The sequence below is a fragment of the Argopecten irradians genome, chromosome 7 (genome assembly GCF_041381155.1).
Source record: "Argopecten irradians isolate NY chromosome 7, Ai_NY, whole genome shotgun sequence".
Lineage (NCBI taxonomy): Eukaryota > Metazoa > Mollusca > Bivalvia > Pectinida > Pectinidae > Argopecten > Argopecten irradians.
In genome coordinates, this window is record NC_091140.1 from 26,818,955 (window position 1) to 26,840,691 (window position 21,737).

General features: G+C 35.9%; 1 protein-coding gene across 3 annotated transcripts in view; it reads left to right on the forward strand.

Annotated features, from left to right (window-relative positions):
* The window catches only part of LOC138328002 (von Willebrand factor D and EGF domain-containing protein-like), a 55,124-nt gene that overhangs the window by 9,645 nt on the left and 23,742 nt on the right, over positions 1 to 21,737 (forward strand). For all 3 annotated transcript variants that reach the window (XR_011209150.1, XM_069274554.1, XM_069274555.1), the window contains 4 exons: positions 3,515 to 3,783; positions 19,768 to 19,854; positions 20,030 to 20,130; positions 21,194 to 21,512. Coding sequence is in view for 2 of the 3 variants with exons in the window: in XM_069274554.1 (XP_069130655.1) it covers positions 3,515 to 3,783; positions 19,768 to 19,854; positions 20,030 to 20,130; positions 21,194 to 21,512 (776 nt within the window). In the remaining variant the exon portion in view is untranslated. The remainder of the gene's footprint in view (positions 1 to 3,514; positions 3,784 to 19,767; positions 19,855 to 20,029; positions 20,131 to 21,193; positions 21,513 to 21,737) is intronic.

Here is a 21,737-nt window from a genome sequence, read left to right on the forward strand (position 1 = left end):
AGTCCATATTGAGAATTAAACAGTTAGTTTTTATGTATCAGGGCTAAATATATTTTGGTATATAACATATATTTATCTTTTGATTACTATTGTTGTCAGAAGTGTACCACATATCATGTTATGCTCATGTGACGTCCTATTCGAACACACCAACTGTGTGATTCTTCGAATTCCTAGACGATATGATAAAGGGTGCTACAAATCAAGAAGTTAAAAACCGATACTAAGCCTTTACATACATAATACCAATTAATGACAAATTTTGAATTTCCGTCATTTTCAACTAAAACTGGTAGGTATCGTTACTACAACAATGTTAGAGGAAAAGCACGACCAGACAAAACATTTGAAACAATTTTTTTAATAATAAGTACAAATTTTCATCAATTTTTGGAAATCAGGAATATGATTGATTACCGTTACCATAGCAACCCTCATAGAATTTTGAATTGTTTATTGATGATTTATCTTAATCAGATATATTTCATATTATGAAGATATATTGTTTTCATACTAATTTTACCTTTATAAATGCCTGAATTTTCCATACAAACATTCTTCTTTTTCAGGATATTTTTCAACTAGTCTATTTTGGTACCATGGCAACCAATTTCCCATGCCATTGAATAAAAATGGCCTTCCAAACAGCTTCATTTGCTATGAAATTTGTTTCTTAGTCAAAGGGGCTTACTTTAAAGTAGATATTATGAATATTTTTTCATTTTCCACCTAAAGTTCAATGCTGATTGGCATCGCCTCTAAAATACTTGGTCAATTTCACAAATGATCAATGCCGTATGTAACACTAAGCTGTTCACTCAATTATGCATTTAAAATGAATATTCAACTTCGAGATAAAAATTATGGTTATTCATTTGTTAATCAATTCAAAATAAATAAGATTTGAGTTTATGGAAAATATATATTAAACACTTACCATAACCTTACCATTTCAATATTTGCATTTTCACATCGCTCCGCCTCAATGAAACTAGTTTCCCAATGAAGATGCTTGGTCACGAGCTGACCTCTGACCGGCGTAAGAATACATTTTGACAATATTTCAATTTTCACTGAAGTTGGACTCAATGAAACTACTTAAAAAATCCGGTCTCATGAACTTGGGTATCTTAACATCGGTTTTCGCGCAAGAAAATATTTTATCTAGACCTACTTTTGCCTAAGAAGCTTCCTACTAGCCTAGATTAGGCCTAGATCTAAACAGCGGTGGTTTAAAAAAATGCAAATATTACGGACAGATTTCTACAATTTTAAAACCATTTTTATGAACTGTCGTTTTACTGACTCCGTAACTCTTTTGTGTATCGTTCGAGTCAGCAACATTGCCTACCGAAGCAAAATAAAATGTGCCATGTCCCTGTGTGACGTGTGTCGAAACTACGTTAGAACGTCTCAGTTACAAACAAATCATGAAGCCTAAACGGCGATAAGAAATACTATATAAAAGTCAAAGAGTGTTGATTTACCTTTAATCAGTTGTTTAACTGTATCAAGGCTAAATGCTACATAAACTACTAGAACCTTTCCGTTCCCATCACGTTACGGTGACTCTCCATTTTGAATCGAAGCGGGAGACAACCGTATCACACAGTCTAGACATTATCCTTCCGCATCTTCGGCGGACGATTTTTGCAATCACTTCTAAATTTATTGTAAATGTTTTATGTTTCATCGAGATTACATTGACAATAAAATTGTTTCTAAATAAATGTTTGACAAATTGTAATATTTGCGCTATTTATTCTTAATTGGTCGTATTCTAATGACGCACTATTTTCTTACGCCTCTCGTTGTAGACTTGCACAAGCCCAGAAACTCGCAATTTTTTAAAACAAAAAAACAACAAAAATCTAATACGATTAAATTGAAATATAAGGATTGAACTTGCTTTGGTCGATTTCATGGGGTGATGAATTGAGTTGCTCTTGAAACAAATTGAATGAACTGATGAATTGAGTTGCTCTTGAAACAAATTAAACATGAACTGCTTCGCAGTTCATTCAATTTGTTTTAAGAGCAACTCAATTCATCACCCCATAAATCGACCAAAGCAAGATTCAATCCTTAATTGTTTACATTGTGACCTAGTTTTACGCCGCTTCAATTTTGAATGTACTTTCAGCGATGAGGCCTACTTGAAATGTTGTTGTACATTAGGAAACACAGACAGAAACACTTGATACATTAATATTAGAAATTGTCAGTAATATACACGTCTGCTTTGATGAAACGGTGACTTAGGCCTGAAGCCTCAGAAAAAAATGCTGAACATAGGCCTACCCTACAGTAGGCTACTGTAACGAACGCATTGAGGTTCGTCGCATATAACATCTAGGCATAGACAGAAACGATAGATTTTATAAAAATACGCTCAAATCATAAACAGAATGATTCCATTGACATTAGGCCTACCGTTCATTATCAACGAAACGATGTAGTGACTCGTGAGTGTCAACCCAAGACAATGGATCGGAGGGTCGTTGGAAACCGCCAACATTTCAAATAGATGTTTATCTACTTACTTCATTTAGAATGTTAATCTTAAGACTGCAGTTGACAATGAAGTTATCACAATTAAAAAATAACAGAGATTTCTTCCCGTGATCTGCGATTAAATTCACAACATTTTGTGCCTCTCGGGTAGAATATCCTTCGTATCCACATATTAAAGAGTCTTATAAGATTAGTTTTGTTGTTACAGAGATGGTTGAATATGTTGACATCAGATTGTAAATCAAACTTCATCATTGGAAAGCAAACTACATAAACAAATATTTCCATTAACAGAATATCTCCATTGTAAATAAATGCATAATTAGTTTTGAATTAAACGTTAAATAGATATAAATGTTAATGTATTTAACAATTAACTTCGGGTTTATGCATTAATATTTGTACATTGTATATGGAAATAAACATATATAGTTTTAGTTTTATTTATGAATTGATCAAACAAAGTGGAAGACTGCTAAATAGGTTGCATGATATAAAACATGTTACTAAGAATAGAAATCTCAAATGGTTACAAATATATGTAACACTATTCGTTTTTTAGTCGATATGCTTATATTTGTATGATATTATATGTTATCAAGATTGTAATAATGGTAAATCATTGCACGATAATTTCATTTGGAATGTATTACAATAGCCAATGTAGATGGATAAACAGAAATGATTAGTATTTCCTAACATGTAGAAATACAGCATTAGGTGTAGTCACTGTACAAAAGATATATTACCAGTGTGCTAAGATTTTTTATGCATTATTTTTATAATAGGATAGCATAAACAACTAAATGGTGGTTAATAAATGCAAATATTTTGTCCATAACTCGCATTGTTCAGTTTAAAAAAAATTGTTTTTATCCATTGCCAGATCCATTGTTCGACATTTTGGAAGTCATATTTTCAAATGACCCACAATATATCATTCGATACCTGTAATAGTCATCTTTATACACAATATTCTACTTCAGTTTCTATATTACAGCATCTCCTTACGTTACGCTGACCGCCAAAGTTACACATGAACCGTACACAACGCAAACAGTTATCGCTGGGACGCCTTCAATACTACGTGGGTTTATGTTTCGGTGTAACATCTCCAGTGATGAGGATCTGATGGACTACGTGTATGATATACAATGGTTCATCAACGACAACAGTATTGTAACACACAGAAACATACCGTACACCAACCTCACACAGACCGGCCTACATCAGTCGGAGTGGAATGGTACTTATAGACTGGGGTTTCTGGTGAGTAGTTTAACCACATTATCATCTGTCATATGTAATACAGCAGATTAAATGAAAAAAAATATACCCTACTGCACGACAATTTCAATCAAAGATATCTGCTTGACATATAGGGATTAGAGCAATTCCTCTAATTTATATTTTTAAGTTTATACCACCAATGTTTTGAGAATTACAATACTTAAAATGCATATCAGTTTTAATTTTCCAAGAACAAATGAGACCTAAATATATATATTTCGGCAGTACTGTAAAAATAATTACATTTACGTCTACAGTGCAGTAAAATGAGTACATGCGGTCAGACTCTGAAACAAGGATGTAGTCTACAAATTCATTTCGTATTTTTACAGTGTTATTAGTAATTGTGAAGTATTTTATGCCGGTATGTTTTCATCTAAGCACACAGAAAGGATTTCAAACGAGAATAATTTTACAATGCACAAACTCTGTGCCATTGTTTCTAAGTCACCAGGCAGGTTTGTATGACCATTGGAAACTACTTATTTCATCAAACGTTATGTTTTTTCGCTGTTGATTCCTGACAAAAGAATACTTTTAATTTGTGCAATATAAATATTTATTATTTTTCTAGATTTTTTGTCACTTCTCATTGGTCAAAAACAAGCCACCTGATCACCGATAAAAAACTATATTGCACGATTTTTCCGGAAGTAGTTAATAGAAAAAGTATATTGCACGGTTATTTTTAGATAACGTTATCGTCTAATTTACCAAAATGCTTCTTGTTCCTGGCGCTTTGAAACAAACGCTTTGATGACCTGCGTTTGAAGCGTAACTACAAAAAGTGACAGACGACGTTGATTTTTTCGGTTTCTATCAAAGATGATGATGACTTCCAGCTGATGACTACAGTTTAAACTTTTAAATTTTCACCAAAACACGGTAAGAGAGTCGGAAATAATTGAATACCATTCATTAAGCATCTGGAGCCACTGAATAGTGAATACGTTTGATGTTTATTTTTAAAATTCCTCCTAGGCTAGTTACAACATTAGGCCTAGGCTAATCCTACTGTATGTATACGTTTTTTATTTTACGGAATGAAGTACTAAACATAAGAGAAAGTATCTTAATGTCAATCTGAATCTGTTGATATATATCTGACGTCGAAGTGGATTATTTCAACGGAGAACAAACTATACATTTAATTGACTGTGTCCTTAAGACATGGAGCTACAGGTATAATTGAGTACATGTACATGTATGCAATTTACATACACGCATGCACCGATGCATGCACCGGGTGCATGTAATACAATCGTGAAGTGTATCAATTTATACTGTTTTCATATGATGTTTTTAAATTAAATTTGTTACAAAATCACAAGATTGTAACTGTCATCACGAAGTAGAATTTACAATGCGATGCTTATTTAGTTTCACACTCATTTTAAAAATTGAAAAAAATCCAGAAAAATAATAAAAACAATTTTTTACTTCCTCGGTCAATATTTTTTCTTTGGTCGATATAACCATGTATCGACCTCATAAAATGCTATATTTGTATAATATATATATATATGCATTTAAGTTGATGTACATTTATTATAAACGTTAAATGCGTTTAAATCGACTGAAAATGGTACCTAAGCAATAAACTGTTACTTTGTGTTGTAAAGCGTACGGCACTGTCATCCATCATCATGAAGCTTAGTGCCAAAGATGATGGCACATCTTCCCGCGCATTTTTGATACCTGGCATGTTGCCAAGTTTTCCGCCTTTCAGCGAAACAAGATCGAAAGGAAATCGAACTATTCCAGTTGAATATTTCTTTCTGACCTGTATATGACGATTGTCAATATATTACTAGACACAAATCATCTATCAATGATGTTGAAGAATGGCATTTAATAGAAAATCAATTATCAGATTACAATTTTAATCAGTTTTAATCTAGTTCTGAGATTATAATCTACGGTGGCTGGGAATCGGACATGAAATAGAAAACTAGAAATATGTCTGTTAGACATAAAGTTTTCGCTTACTACTTCCTTACCTTAATTTCCAGTATGAAATCATCCTCGTAAACAGATGTACGTAGCACTTTCGCTCAATATCCTTGGGACTATTACAAGCTTTGAACTTTGTTAAGTGTGTTCTTTTTTTACATAGAAGTGTGTTTATTATCATATTATTAACGATACGATAGACTTTGTTAAGTGTGTTCTTTTTTACATAGAAGTGTGTTTAATATCATATTATTAACTATACGATAGACTTATTTCGCTGTTCAAAATAGTTGTCCGCCAGAACACTGTCGAGTCTCTGTGCACGTGTTGACTTACCTGTGCCATGCTTGAACGCCTTTCTGGGGTACATTAGATCTAAAGCTCAGACACTCAGACTGATATTTTAGAATGGTTTTTCTCTGTTTCTCTTCCCATTCATTCCCATTCTGATTGGGGTGCAGACCGTGAAATGCTTCTACGTATCTATCGGGCACTTATTAGATCAAAACTTGACTACGGATCTATTGTCTATGGATCGGCTCGCAGCTCCTATCTACAGATGCTTGACCCTATACAGAATCAGGGACTGCGTCTCGCACTTGGAGCTTTTCGAACAACACCTATGAAGAGTCTGCAGCAAATGTGGAAGCTAATGAGCCATCTTTAGACGATCGACGAAAGAAATTATCCTTACAGTATGCTGCTCAACTGAAATCCAACCCCCAAAATCCCGCATTTAACCTTGTATTCAATCCACAACATCAAGAAATATTTACACAAAATCAAAAGCTCATACCAACATTTGGCATCAGAATTTCAAAATTTTTGCTGGAACTAAATATAAATTTCGACACCATTGACGAGTACACCGTATCGGATGTACCACCATGGCTCATTCAAACACCTGATATCAATTTATCTCTACATGAGAGGGCAAAATCCAGTGCATTACCCGAAGAACACAAATCCTCCTTTCGGGAGTGCATTAGGGCTTTCCCTGACCATGTTCAGATCTACACTGACGGATCAAAAGATGGTGATAATGTTGCGGCAGCATGCTGTACATCTAATCACTGCTCCTCTATCCGACTCCCGGATGTTGCCTCCATTTTCTCTGCGGAAGCATGTGCTATCGGTCTGGCGCTTGACCATATCGAAGAACACCGCATTGAAAAGGCAATTATCTGTTCCGACTCTCTTTCGGTTCTTCAGGCTTTGAAATCAAGAAACCCTAGAAACACATTAATCCAAAATCTTTTGATCCGAACATTTCGATTGTCTTCTAAAACTCAAATTACTTATCTCTGGATTCCCAGCCATGTGGGTATAAAGGGAAATGAAAAGGCCGATAAAGCAGCTAAGACTGCTCTTCGCCTAGCACAAACACATTTGAAACTACCTTACACCGACATCAAACCTTACATTCAGTCAGCCATTAAACACCATTGGCAACAAAGGTGGTCTACCGAAACAAACAATAAACTGTTTAAAATACAACCTACACTTAATCCTAATCTGTCCAGTCGGAGAGACCGCAGAGAGGAAGTTGTTCTCTCTCGGCTCCGAATTGGACACACATATTTTACACATTCCTATCTATTGAGAGGGGAGGATCCTCCTACATGCCATGCATGTGATTCTCCTCTCACAGTGGAGCATGTTTTATTGCATTGTATTGATTTTAAACACATACGAGATAAGTACTATGATGTCTCCGACATGTACACTTTGTTTCATGCCGTGAGACATAATCGTATTTTCAGTTATCTCAAAGAGATCGGCATTTTAAACAAAATTTGAACGTTTTCTCATATTCTTATATTCATATCAACGCAACACTCATCGTTTCGTCAACATTGTGCATGAGTTTTCTCATGTGTTTTAGCCAAAACTATTTTATCCTATGTAACTCTTTTTATTAAATCAACATTTACAATTTTGTTTTAGTTTTTGCTTGCCTTTTTCTTATCCTGATCTTTTAGATACAGTCCTGGTTTATGCCCTATAGTTTGGCCCTAAATGACCTTAGTTGTCGATGGGCCTTAAAACTCAAACAAACAAACTGTTTCTTTAACGCAAGGCTGTGTAATTTTATAAATATTCATAGAGCTGCAGCAAATGTGGTCTGTGTTCACAGGGTTTAGTAAGCGATAGTGCAACGTACACCTAGGACCTAAGATGAAGTGAAATAAATTAAATATGAGGCCGGTACTAAAAGTTATCCGTTTCGTCACTTTCGTTTATTGATTGTATTAACCTATATTGTATTGTTCCGGAAGTTTCCAAAGTCGATCAGTTGCTTAGATATATCGTGACCGATGGAAGAGTTTATATGATACGCCGCTTGAAGAAAACGAATGTTTTCAGCACTGTGTAATTTCACTGTATTATCGCTGACAAGTATATCTTAGTATATGCTTTTGAAAGGTTGGTGTCAATAAATCATGGCGAAATTTGTTAAACGGTATAAGACACTGACTTCCGGTATCGCGTGTGCAGTTGGAATCTTCGCGTAGCGGATGTACACAGACTCTTCACCCGACAAGGAAAATAATAGTGCGAGTACGCTCGTACTAATAAAAATAGGCGTGGGGACAAGATATTATTGAGTGCGAACGAAACACTTGTGTGGGAACGAAGTATCATTGCGTGTTGTTATGTATGACACATGACACTAAATACATGTAGTTATTAGATACGTGATATAACTCCTATGGCTACAATGTATATTATGAATACATCCTAAGGTCATATCATTAATTTAGGTTATAGAACTTTCTAGAATATTATCATGTATAAAAATATATGTTTGTAAACATGTTGATTATAAGTAGGGATCTAGAATGATCATTTTCCAGAAAGTTCTGTGTGTTTGTTTGTTTACTGTTTTTAGTTAGATATTTCTAGAAGTAGAAGGTCCTCCAATATTCTTGAATTAGGGTTTAGCGAAATATACTCCAGCTGTCCAAGGCTAATCAGAACTGTAATGAGACCTGCAATTAGAAATATCAAGAATTGTACAGCGCCATATTAGATTATATCGGGAGAGCTTTTGTGACTTTATCTGTGAATTATTACAACACTTTGTGTAGATTTATTCATATTGCCTGGAACTTTACAAATCATCTGTGGACATGCATTTTCCTCGTGGATATGCGAATATTGTTAATTTGTAACCTGGAAGGATCAAGGATTATACCAGGACATTCGCATACAGATAAGTAACACTTTAAATCATTGTATTACTCTTGTACCACCACCAATTATATATAATTACTTAAGATATTGTAAACCATCTCTGTATACATTCATCAATATGTGGTCATGATGTTTTTCATAAATATATAAGCAATGCAATAATCCTAACTATATTTATGCTTGCTCCACATAAGACTCAAAGACAATATGAATTGAAATGGCCATCTTATAAAAGATGACAATTTATTATTAAGAACCATATTATTATATTCTTCAAAATTAATCATGTGGAAATACAACTTTTGCACAATATATTACAACAGTTTACATCCTGTGGTGAAGATTCCACAGGATTACGCCAAATATTTCTACAGAATTAAATACTCTAGTAAATACATCAAGATATACTTATTATATAATAAACAAGAGGCCCAGAGGTCCTGTATCGCTCACCTGCTTTATAATGCCAAGTAATGTTTTGAATACAGGTTCATTGTTTCTTTTTTGAAGGAATTTGAATATTTACCTCTAATTCCCCTATTGGGACCCGCTCCTCATGCCCCCAGGGGGTCATAGCCAAAATTTATACAAGTTATATTCCCCTTCCCCCAAGGATGTTTGTGGCCAAATTTGGTTACAATTCATGCAGAACTCTAGGACAAGTAACGATATGTAGGATTTACCTCTATTTCCCCTATTGGGCCCCGCTCCTCCTGCCCCCAGGGGGTCAGGGCCAAAACGTATTCAAGCTCTGTTCCTTTTCACCATAGGATGTTTGTGGCCAAATTTGATCAAACTCAATTCAGAACCCTAGGACAACTAGCGATTTATAGGATTCACCTCTATTTCCCCTATTGGGCCCAGCCCCTCCTGCCCCCTAGGGGTCAGGACCAAAATTTATACAATTTCTGTTCCCATTCACCCAAGGATGTCATAACATGTACCAAATCAGTTAAAGCAACGGTGTTAACTCTAATATATTTTCTAAACGCTGAAGATTCCCAGCGCCCCATCGCACGTATCTTAGCATCTGAATACTATGGTGGTTAATTACGGCCATCTCGTGTTGTTGTGTTGTCGCCTTGTCGTGTTGTCGCCTTGTCGAGTTGTCGCGGTCTCAAACTGCGTCAACCCGAGATCACAGTTAAAATGTCGGCTTGTCGCGTTTTCGAACCGCGACAGTCGACAACACGACAAGTCGACATTTCAAACACGCTAATTAGCGCGTACAGAATCTCGTGTTGTCGCGGTAAAATGTCGACTTGTCGTGTTGTCGAGTTGTCGACTTGTCGTGCTGTCGCCTTGTCGTGTTGTTGAGTTGTCGACTTGTCGCCTTCCTGTTACACATGCGCAAATCATATGAAATAGACACTATCTTTGAATATAGAAAACTGAAGTCAGTGCTTGTGAATATTTGGTGTGTTTGTAAGATATTCGATGTACAAAATTGTTTAAAATTATATTTTCCCCATTGTTAACTCTTTTGAAATGTATTATACTTAACGGAAAATATTAAATTAATTGAATATTAACAAAACAAAGGATGTTGTCAGAACACAGAACAAAAATGTTTGTACATGAACAGTAACAGAGAGGACAAATGTGCATGTATATCAACTATTCAATTTGACGAATTGAAGAGAACACGGTTGATGAGACGAAATATTATCTATTATTACTAATTACAGTAATAGTTTATGTGTATAGTACATCAAACAATAACATTAATTTAAGATCTAATAAAGAATTTGATGTAAAACTTTCATTTAGTCCAAAGCGTTATAGAACATATAAGGTGTTGTGCCCTATCTTTCTAGTAATTAGTTCATGTATTTTGATCATCAGCATGCATCACAACGTACATAATGTAAATATTCTTTTTTATAAAATTTCTTTATTGTAATACGGTAAGATTTAACCATGGAAAGTTTGATTGAGTAACTTGACTACAGTAATTCATACAATAGTATACAAATGGTGGAGCATAAATACTTCCAAGGGACATTTAATACAATGGAACTCTTGCAAAAGAAAAGTACACAATTAGTATTTCTGGGTCTAGAAATTCCTAATACACAAAACATGTGTTCATTTTACGAAATAAATATCATAATTATAAAATAATCTTTCTCAAAGCGATCAATTTGTGGTTAAGAAAGGCTTGGCTAATTATGATACTTTCAAGTGTAATTGACCTGTGTTAATATTGTCCGAGTGCAAAGTCAATAAAAGCAACTCAAGTTACATTACGCAAACATTGAGTTCTTCAGTGTGGTGTCCTATGGTCAATGTTTTTTCTTGTAAGTAACATGCACATTAGAGAATGGTTTGATACTAGCCAAAGAAAATAATACAAAGTATCTAGTATAAAAACATAAGAACCCCAGTTTCGGTTCATATGGTGTTATACCGCACTGGTATAATTGAAAATAATGACCTCGGGCTACGGTCTGGTTTATTATTTATTCTACCAGGGCGGGATAACAACATGTATACATCCTTTAACATGTATATCTGCAGTGCCTTTATCTTTATATAATATTAATTTAAAGTTATATGTGCCGAATTTTTCATACTCACGAATCAAGATGAGCTTTTAATATGTTATTCAGCACCAAAAAATACCATTTTTTTGAAAATTACAGTGCTTTCAATGCACAGATTTTAATTTTACATGTACAAATCAGAGCTGAAAACAATTTTTGGCAGTACTGCCAAAAATCATTTATTTACATCAATAGTGAAGTGAAATGAGTACATACGGTGAGACCATGAAGCCAAATCGTGGTCTACATTTTCATTACACATTTTTACAATGTTTTTAGTAATTGTAAAGTGACTTCTGCAGGTATGTTTTCATTTAAACATATTTAAGGCATAAAAATAACAATTTTACAGTACAACATTTCTGTTCAACATTAACTAACGTTTATAAGTCATCTGAAGCCATTTGAATGATTTTTACAGCTTTATTCATCAAACCTTATGGTTTTTAATAAATCAATGATGAAAAAATAGCATGTCAAAATTATCGCCCAGTTATGGCACATATAACTTTAATATTATAATTTCCGTTTAATAGTTTAATATAATATAATACATTTCAAAAGAGTTGACAATGGGGAAAATATAATTTTAAACAATTTTGTACATCGAATATCTTACAAACACACCAAATATTCTCAAGCACTGACTTCAGTTTTCTCTATTCAAAGATAGTGGCTATTTCATATGATTTGCGCATGTGTAACAGGAAGGCGACAACTCGGCAACACGACAAGTCGACAACATGACAACACGACATTTTACCGCGACAACACGATATTCTGTACGCGCTAATTAGCGTGTTTGAAATGTCGACTTGTCGTGTTGTCGACTTGTCGTCTTGTCGGCTTGTCGCGGTTCGAAAACGCGACAAGCCGACATTTTAACTGTTAAATCTCGGGTCGTCGCAGGCGACAACACAACAACACGAGATGGCCGTAATCAGCCACCATAGAATACCCTTGTTCTGCAGGGTTCAGACGACGAGCCCCAGCAAGCAACTTTTTCATTAAAAAGTTGTTCGTGTGATCACTGTTGTGTAACAGTTTGTTGACATACCAAACTGCAGATAAATAAGTGGATATGGTCGAATGAGAGAGCTCTTGGTGAAACTAATAAGCTATGAAAAGAGTTATGTGTCCATTGTTCACATTGGTACCAAACGGGTCAAAGCACTATGCAGTGTGCAAAAGTATGAAACACACCTAGAGCTTTATCATAAACTAACCTTGTTGATGGAGCCAAAGAAGACTTCATCAACTGCCCAATGACTGGAAAAAGTTGGTGGGTGTCAAATGACCTGGAATCGCTGTTGGCATTGGATATTTTTATCCGGAGCTAGGGTCCGGAATCTGCCCATCTGCTATTGAGAAAGGGAATCAGTCATAGTATAACGATGGCCTGGTTTATGCCTAGCTTTAAAGTGTAAATTGATTTCTAAGCATTTAAGAACTAAACAACGTACCATCTTGTGAAGCATATTATCTTTACTTATCAGTTTTTAATGACTGAGACAATGGCCTCATCATCTGTTAAAATAGCACAGCATGAGTGGCCCCATATAAACACTGCCAACAGAACTGGATAAAATTCTAATATGGCAATATTATAATGTTGATATAGTGCCTAAAATGCCCCCCAAAAATATGTATTTTTAACAGTGCTCCAAAACCCACAGTTGTAGAAGCATTCGTGTAAAGTTGCAAAACATCACTAGACATAAGGAAAATGGTGATACCCTTAAACCTAGATAAGAACAAGAGCCAAAGTGACAAATCCGCATTAACTTCAGCAGAAAGTCGGATATGATGGTAAGACTCAGATACACCTAAAGTTAAATTAATAAGACGTCGAAGAAAAGGACGACCAGCTTTCACAACAGAACAAGCAAATTTAAAATTCCAAGTAAAGATTGAAGTTCTCGTAAAGTACACTTTATTTAGAAATGCCTCAATGACTTCTGTAGCCTTTTTGACTTTGTCTTGAGGAAGGGAAGCTGTAGAAGTTATTTAGCTCTATTCCTACAAAAGACATTTGTTTACTAGGCAAGAAAGTCTTCTCCTCCGCTTATGGTACTCCTATGCTATAGCACATAGCTATGAAAGAATTCAAAGAATGTTGAGCAGCTTCAAAAGTTTTCTCGGTGAAGAAAAAACCTCTAAAATATGAATCACATGATTGCAAGTTTCCCCTAGCTATCAATTCGAGTGCGGTACTGAATGTTTCAAATATTTTGCATAAGGAAGAGCATACCATGGATAGACAAGTATCAAAATAATAAAACTCTTAGAAAGAAAAAACTAGAAGGCTATGGTTTTCTTCATTTAAAGGAATAATCCTAAAAGCTGATTTAATATCAGTTTTTGCCATTAATGACCCTTTACCGCATAGTTTTAACTGGGGAATTGCATCTTCAATGCCAGCATATTGAACTGTAGCCAATTCTTCAGAAATACCATCATTAACTGAACTATTGCCATCTCGTGGATAGGATAAATGATGTTTTAAACGGAATAACCCAAGTGACTTTTTTGGGACAAGACCCAAGGGGGATAATTTCAAGTGAGGCATAGGTATTGATTGATAACGGCCTTTTATTATTATTAGCAATTATGTTAAACAATAGCAGGATTATCATGTGCTGATTTTAGAATAGGGTTACCTGAGAGTCTCATTCATTTTCATATTCTTAGAAAAATCCTTTAGAAAAGCTATCTACTAAATATTGTTTAATGTCTTCATCATAGTCATGTAGGTACATTTCTAATTTCCTTCAATTGACCGGAATATTAGCTATAGAATGGAATTCAACTGGGGGTGATAAATGCCTTTACTTTGTGGTAGATTTGGATTGTCTGGGGTCAGATGATTTGGTTTGTTGGCGATCGAAACATTTGAACACAGGGTGTTAGCCCCCACAATTGGAGCAGACATTGGGGTATTTACAACCCTCGCAGTTATTTCCCTTGTTGTATTTGTAAAAGTGGCCTGTTTGGGGACGAACATTGTTGTTTGGTTTCGACGACTGAAACCTACTTGTGGAGTTAGATTTCCTATGTGGATCCATGGCCATACAATATAACTCCTGCTCAAGGGTCCCCCATTCTTAACCAGATGCTGTTTGTTTTAAGCGACGGAAATTACAATCGTAAGTGTACCAGTTAACCCCACTACAAGCAATATTACGAATAACATGCTTGTAAGTTGCAAAACCCAAAGTACATTCAGAGTATTTTTGTCTATACACAGAAGAAAAAAACTAAAAGCATCTGTCCAGCTTTTAATTGTTAAAAACTTTTTAGTAGAAGGCTGAGTCAAACCAACACCACCATCCTGCTCTAAATGGAGTGTATATTTAGTATTTGAAGGATTATCCAAAATTTGGGACAGTTCCACGAACTCCCCATTCCAAATTTTCTGATGTAATTTCGGCGAGACTTTTTGATAGAGAGATCGACATTACAGTTGTGGTGGTTTGACTGGTGGACATGTCTCAGATCTAGATAAATCTGTATCATCAGAATTTGTATTTATTAAATTCAAGGCATCTGTCTCCCTAATCATGACACTGTCTCTGCTGGTCTGATGTGTTTCTAGTTCCTGAGTTACAGAACCTGCAGCAGCAGTCGCGGAAGGAATGACAGGTATAGAGCTAGCTGTACTGTCAAAGGCGGCGGGTGCAGTTGGCCGTCTTAGTTCCTGTAAGACAGCAGCAGTAACATCCTTTGTAATTTGCTGGGTCACAGCAGCCAGATTTGATATAGTGATTTTTTCTACTGATACAGCTGCAGCTGGTGCCTTCCTCTTTCTGGGTATTCTTTTAGAGGTCATGTTTGCTGACTGAAATTAAATGTAAATTAACTTATATACAAAGTTGTTCTAGTAAAAAATGAGAAAAGGGGTACTTGAACATAAACATATATCTGTCATAAAATTCAACTGCCAACATATCTGTCTTGATGACAACGTTTTACTCTTGAAACATATGCATTTGTTCGAATAAATTATATCAACAAACATAGACATGAAAACTTGCGAGTATTATTAATAAATATTGCAGGGTTATGTAATCTAAAGGACACAACAATAATAAATGGAGTAGTCTAAGGGGGGCAACCGTGATAACTTAAACAGGCTAAGGGAGACAACAGTAATGATTGAAACAAGCTAAGGGAGACAACCAGATACTCCACAAATTTTCAACAGCAAATTGTGTGAAGTGAAATATTTAGTATCACACATTTAACAACCAAAATAAACTGCTGCATTTAAAAAAAATATGACTAAAGCTCATATAAACAGGTTACTCCAATCAACTGATTTATAATTAAACAACATTGAAATCAAGCACACAAATATATAGGTTATTACAGCTAAATGTTCGAATATCACATGATGCTAAAGACCTATACGTAGGCTACCTTTCAGATAACAGCTGAATTTGAATATTTTATATCATAAGGGGCTATAAACCTACACATAAGTTCCCCTATCAGCTTACAGCTGAATTCTAATATAACATGGGACTAAAAACCTATACATATGTTCCCCAAACAGCTTACAGCTGAATTTTAATAGCACATGGGGCTAAAAACCTACACATAGGTTCACCTAACAGCTTACATCCAATGTTTTTTTATATTTATAATAAAAAGTAAGGTTTGAATTATACATATATAATATTATCGCATACTGGGAAGGTGTATATATATATATATATTTCAAGCAGCAAGGGATCTAACCGCGTTTTACCACGGAAGTTGTAAAATGAAGAACCTCATTAAACCAGAGGATATACTATAGAGTAAGAGACAGTCATCGAGCCTGAAGAAATTCTTACAAGAGCGAAGTTCGATAATTCCAAACTACAGCACTGCAACGTGACAAAATGTGGGGATCCAAGGTGCGGATTCTGTGATTATATCAAAACCGGGATTACCATCACACTAAAAAACGGGAAAATCATCAAGCCGAATAATAACCTCAACTGCAAGAGTACAAATCTTAAATATTGTATAACTTGTCCAACTTGCAAAGAAAATTATATCGGCCAAATGAGAAATTCTCTTGCAGAACGGGTGCGTGTCCATAAACAACAGATACGCACACCAGAGACAAGAAAACTTCCGCTTAGTGAACATTTAGATATATGCGGGAACGGAACGTTTAGAATATTCCCTTTTCACAAGATGCCGGGTCCCTGCAATATTAAATGCAAAAATCAAGGAAGACATGTTTAAAAAAAATTTTGAACCGGCATTAAATCATAAATATGTGTATAACGCTATAATATGAACAATAGCCTCATCTTATTACTTCCCTAGCTATAGTATCTCACCTCTTACTATTGTGACGTCCAGATACAGTAACTATGATATGACATCATAGTAAGTAGCTAGGACGCCTTGAAGATGCCCAGGAGGACAGAAAACGTTAGCGGCGAAACACTAATGCCATGAATTTTTTTCCTGAAGAAATATATTTATATATATACATTTTTGTTTGTTTGTTTGATTAACGTCCTATTAACAGCTATGGTCATGTAAGGACGGCCTCCCATGTATGCGATGTGTTGCGTGTATGATGTGCGAGGTGCGTGTTTTAGGAGACTGCGGTATATTCATGTTGTGTCTTCTTGTATAGTGGAACTGTTGCCCTTTTTATAGTGCTATATCACTGAAGCATGCCGCCGAAGACACCAAGCAACACACCCCACCCGGTCACATTATACTGACAACGGGCGAACCAGTCGTCCCACTCCCTGTATGCTGAGCGCTGAGCAGGAGCAGAAACTACCACTTTTATAGACTTTGGTGTGTCTCGGCCAGGGGACAGAACCCAGAGCCTTCCTCACAGGGGCGAACGCTCAACTCAAGGCCAAAAGTGAGGCAGTGCCAAGGGAGGCATTAGGAAAGATAAAGTCAGTTAGGAAGAAGAGAAAAGATAAGATCCTAAATTTAGTCGCCTTAAGTTCCCTGGCAGCTTACAACTAAATTTGGATATCACATATAGCTATACTATATCTGAAATGTTGCCTACGATAAATTAGAATTAACGTCAAATAAAAACAAACCAACCTAATGTCGAGTACTGAGCACATGCCTGTTTGAGGGCAAGACGAACACTCTTGTAAAATGTCCTAGTGCCGTAGGTGTTTAGATGGCAATTGTCTGTTATCATGCAACCGCTTGTGACCCCAAAATTCAAGACTTTCTTACTGAGGAACCTGCGACCGTAAAAAAAACCATTGCCTTCCGTCCGTCAACACTTGGGGATATTTCCCGGGCTTAGGTCGCTTCAAAATGTCGCACACAAAAACTAACACAACTCCAAATCCACGACGGAGCCAACATGCAAAATCCACTATATCGCCAGCCACATCAGATGAAGCTCGGAACATAAGTCATTACCACCTACTTGGAGAATAATAATATGAGGTTGTCAATTGTTAGTAGTGACGTGAAATCCTGACATGCCCCTAATTTTGGAATGGTACCTCCTTGCAATTTGGTAGCAAAACATATTTACTACACAATGTTCTAAATCGAATGAAGGAGAAAGCGTCGAGTCCCTGTGTCTTGATGCAGGCGCCTAATAAAACTGTGCCCTATAATATAACAACGAGTCGAGGATAACGCCATAACAAAGATGTACAGTACATGTAATTATGTTAAAATTAAGAATTTTCCGCTCCGAAATCCACCCTAGGGGCGACGTTCAAGGTTTTCCCATGGAAATAATTCACCAATACAATATAAAATCTTCTTAACATTGTCTATGAAATCACCAAGTTTAAATTGAATGATGCATAAAGCTGCGGGGCAAAATGACGCTGCTGACTTGCAACAAATTACCAGCCAACCAGAGATCAGCTAAACTGGCTACTGACGCCCAACAGGATATGGAGGCCCCATAAAGGAATACGAGGAAAATAAATAAAATTATTTAAAATAGCTGTGTCGCAGCATAAAGTAAGCTATGCATATAGCTTGCATTTACATTTTTACATGTAGCTGCGTTCTAGAAATACATGTAACATGTAGATATAGAGAAAAAACCCACACTTTATCATGTCAACTCTGAAGAATGTTTGCTTCCTGCTGGGACTCCGAATTTTGTTTAAAATATCCACGTGGTGTGCAGATCTCCATGTTCCAAAAGATAGAAAACATAACAACCAGCCAAGAGCACAAGTTTGAATAATACCTATCTCCAATGAACATGTTTATAGCAATGTCTGAATCCTTATAGTTTCACAGTGAGTAAATATGGAAAAAATATTATAGGGTTATTAATCACCTAATTCCATATTGGCCCTGCTATTATACCAAGGTCTGCAGTGACCCGCATTTATATTGCCGATGAATAAGTTGTGATGCTCGGTAATGAGCTGAACGATACGTTGTTATACGTAGTTAAATCAAAACGATGATATTAAGAGTGCATTTTTAGCTGTCCGATGGTCCGCGAGCAAAGTTCTGTAAAGGTAACACGTGTATGGACAAATGTAGTCATGGTAACGTTGAAATACTATGCTCTGAAAAATCTTCGTCCCTGTCCACTACAGAATGAATCACTTCAACCGGAAGGGAAGATAACTCCGGGTGGAAGACGGGCGGTTACCGTAGTGGCACGCGCCCCGGGGAAATACGATGTTTTATTTTCCCCAAGGGAAATACGACGTTTTATTTCCCTGTCATGTGATGGGTTTCAACTTATCACAGACACTGTTATAAACATGAGGTATGATAATACACCTTCGGGTTTCTTCAAATCGAATTGTCACTGAGGCCATAAATGAATAAAAGTCACTTTCGCCAATTCCATAATATGATGGATTTTAGGCTATACAAATGCATACACAAAAATGCAGCAATACCGATATTATCAGCGATGTGCTCTGAAGTAACGTTGAATATATATGGTATTGTTTTAATTATTTAAAATCAGCTGCATATTAAATCATTGATCGATTAATCTATTTCTCGAAGAAAATGAATCGACATCTATTAAATATATAGAACTAAACACAACTACTTGCTTCATATAATCTCAAAAAAGTGCAAACCTCAGAGGAAACCTTCATTCATATTGGATGTCAGATGTTGTTGGAATTAGAATAAAATGCTTCAATAATCCAATAATACATCCGTCATGCAAATACATTCTTCCTGAACTACAATATACCCGTAAATTCATCCCTTTCCTTGATTTACATTTCTGTTATAAACATATTTACACTTGCTTTGATTTGATTACATACCACAGGTAAAATGTGGAGTTCGTGCAAGGAATACTGAAGACCAGGTTCCAACTGCATATATATACAGCAAACCGTTCTATGCAGGCTTTAAAGTACGTACATATAGCCCAATATTTTATTGCTCATTTTGCAACATCAATATCATGGAGTTATGTTTTTATCTTAAATTATTTAAAAAAGTAAGTTTGACATCGACTGCGCATAGTGAGTACCGCAATGTGAAATATTTCATTACTATTTACACTCAAATATGCCTTTTTATTGCAGACTGACCTAGACGAGTACACCGTTTCAGAAAATGGTCAAACCAATATTACAATTAGACTAACGGTTCCAATAGATTGTGGGTTACCTATTGAGTATGCACAGTAAGTATCAAACCTTCAATATCTGACTTCTGAACTGTACCTGCACGATCGTTTAAAATTTTGAATTCTATCTTTTCTTACGTGCCTTCTTATAACGCCTCCCTCGTTACCGTCTCACATTTTACGATAAACTATTTATATTTTCGACTTGTTCTCCAAAACCACTCAACCAAAGTAGTTGACATTGTGCAACCTGTCATGGCCAAAGCTCAACAAAAATTGTAAATCATATGGTATCAGCTTCCCGGGGCGTGAGGGTCGTAGCCAAAATGGGGCAAATAGGCAAAAACTTCAAAATCTTCCCAAATTCTAAAAATTGTGGAATTAATTATTCTTCATAGATGGTCTTAAGGTCTTTTACAAATATTTTGAATTATATGACCCTGGGGTTTCATGTTTCCCCCTGGGTTGGAGGTCAAGTTTAGTAAAGTGTATACAGGGAAAATACATTTTGAGATTTATTTGATAATTTGGTAAAGGAAATAAGTCAAATGTTGCCAGAATTATCAGTATGAGATAGCGGATGAAGCTCAGTGACACACTTTCCTTGACTGACACCTAGGGGTCTGAAGGTCGGGACCAAAAAGAGCAAAGTATCTGTTACATGATGTAACCGTTTAAACCACAGAACTCAAATTCAAAACATAGCAAAATCTAATTCCCTTCACATAAAGAAAACTCACAAGGTCCTTTAAAAGCATTCAAATGACTCTAGGACCCCGTGTCTCTCCCGTTGGGAAGTTGTTAACAAGCCATTTTCTTGGATGGCAATCATATATTAAATGTTCATGATGATTGACTTTATATGATACCAAGGTAACTCGATACCCTTTATCAGCATTCAGGTGACCGTCAAGGCCTCTTGTTACATTAAGTTGAGAGCTCATTTCTGTGTCAAGGCCGAAACACACCATTTCCGAGCAGCATTAATGTGATGGAGGACTTGTTCATATGTTGTCAATATAAAGTGACTTGGTGTTTGGTCTCACTTGCGCATACAATTATATGGTTTATTTGTTGTCGTTATGGTTAAATGTATATATCTCTTATTTTGTTTATTTAGATTAGAGTGGGCCAAAGCGTTATATTGCAAGGTGACCATTCGTGTATTAATACCTAATGATGAAGATAGTGAGGTCCAATGTACACGTGGCGGATTATCAGACGAACCGGTTGTTTTCAGCAAATCAGGTTGTGGAGTACAATTCAAATACAACGAATGGAGAACACCAATCAACATAACAGTATATGGTTCTGCTGACGGCATCATTCCGACAACAGACCAGAACATGATGCCCAGCAGAACGACACGACTCCGATTTAAAATAGACGAACACGTGACATGTCCAGCATGGACTAATGCATCAAAGCCAGACATCTTGGTAAAGAATATACTTTCTAGAATAGTATCAATATAACGCCATTTTGATTGGATTATTCGAATCCAATGAGGTTAGTTGCCCGCAGTACTGACCGCAGGTCGGTTGTGTTTTCCGGGTACTTCGGTTTTCCTTCACCATCAAACCTGACGCAACCTTACATGACCCTGGCCATTAATATGATGTAAAACTAAACAACTCACACTTTATACATGACGTTAATATTAT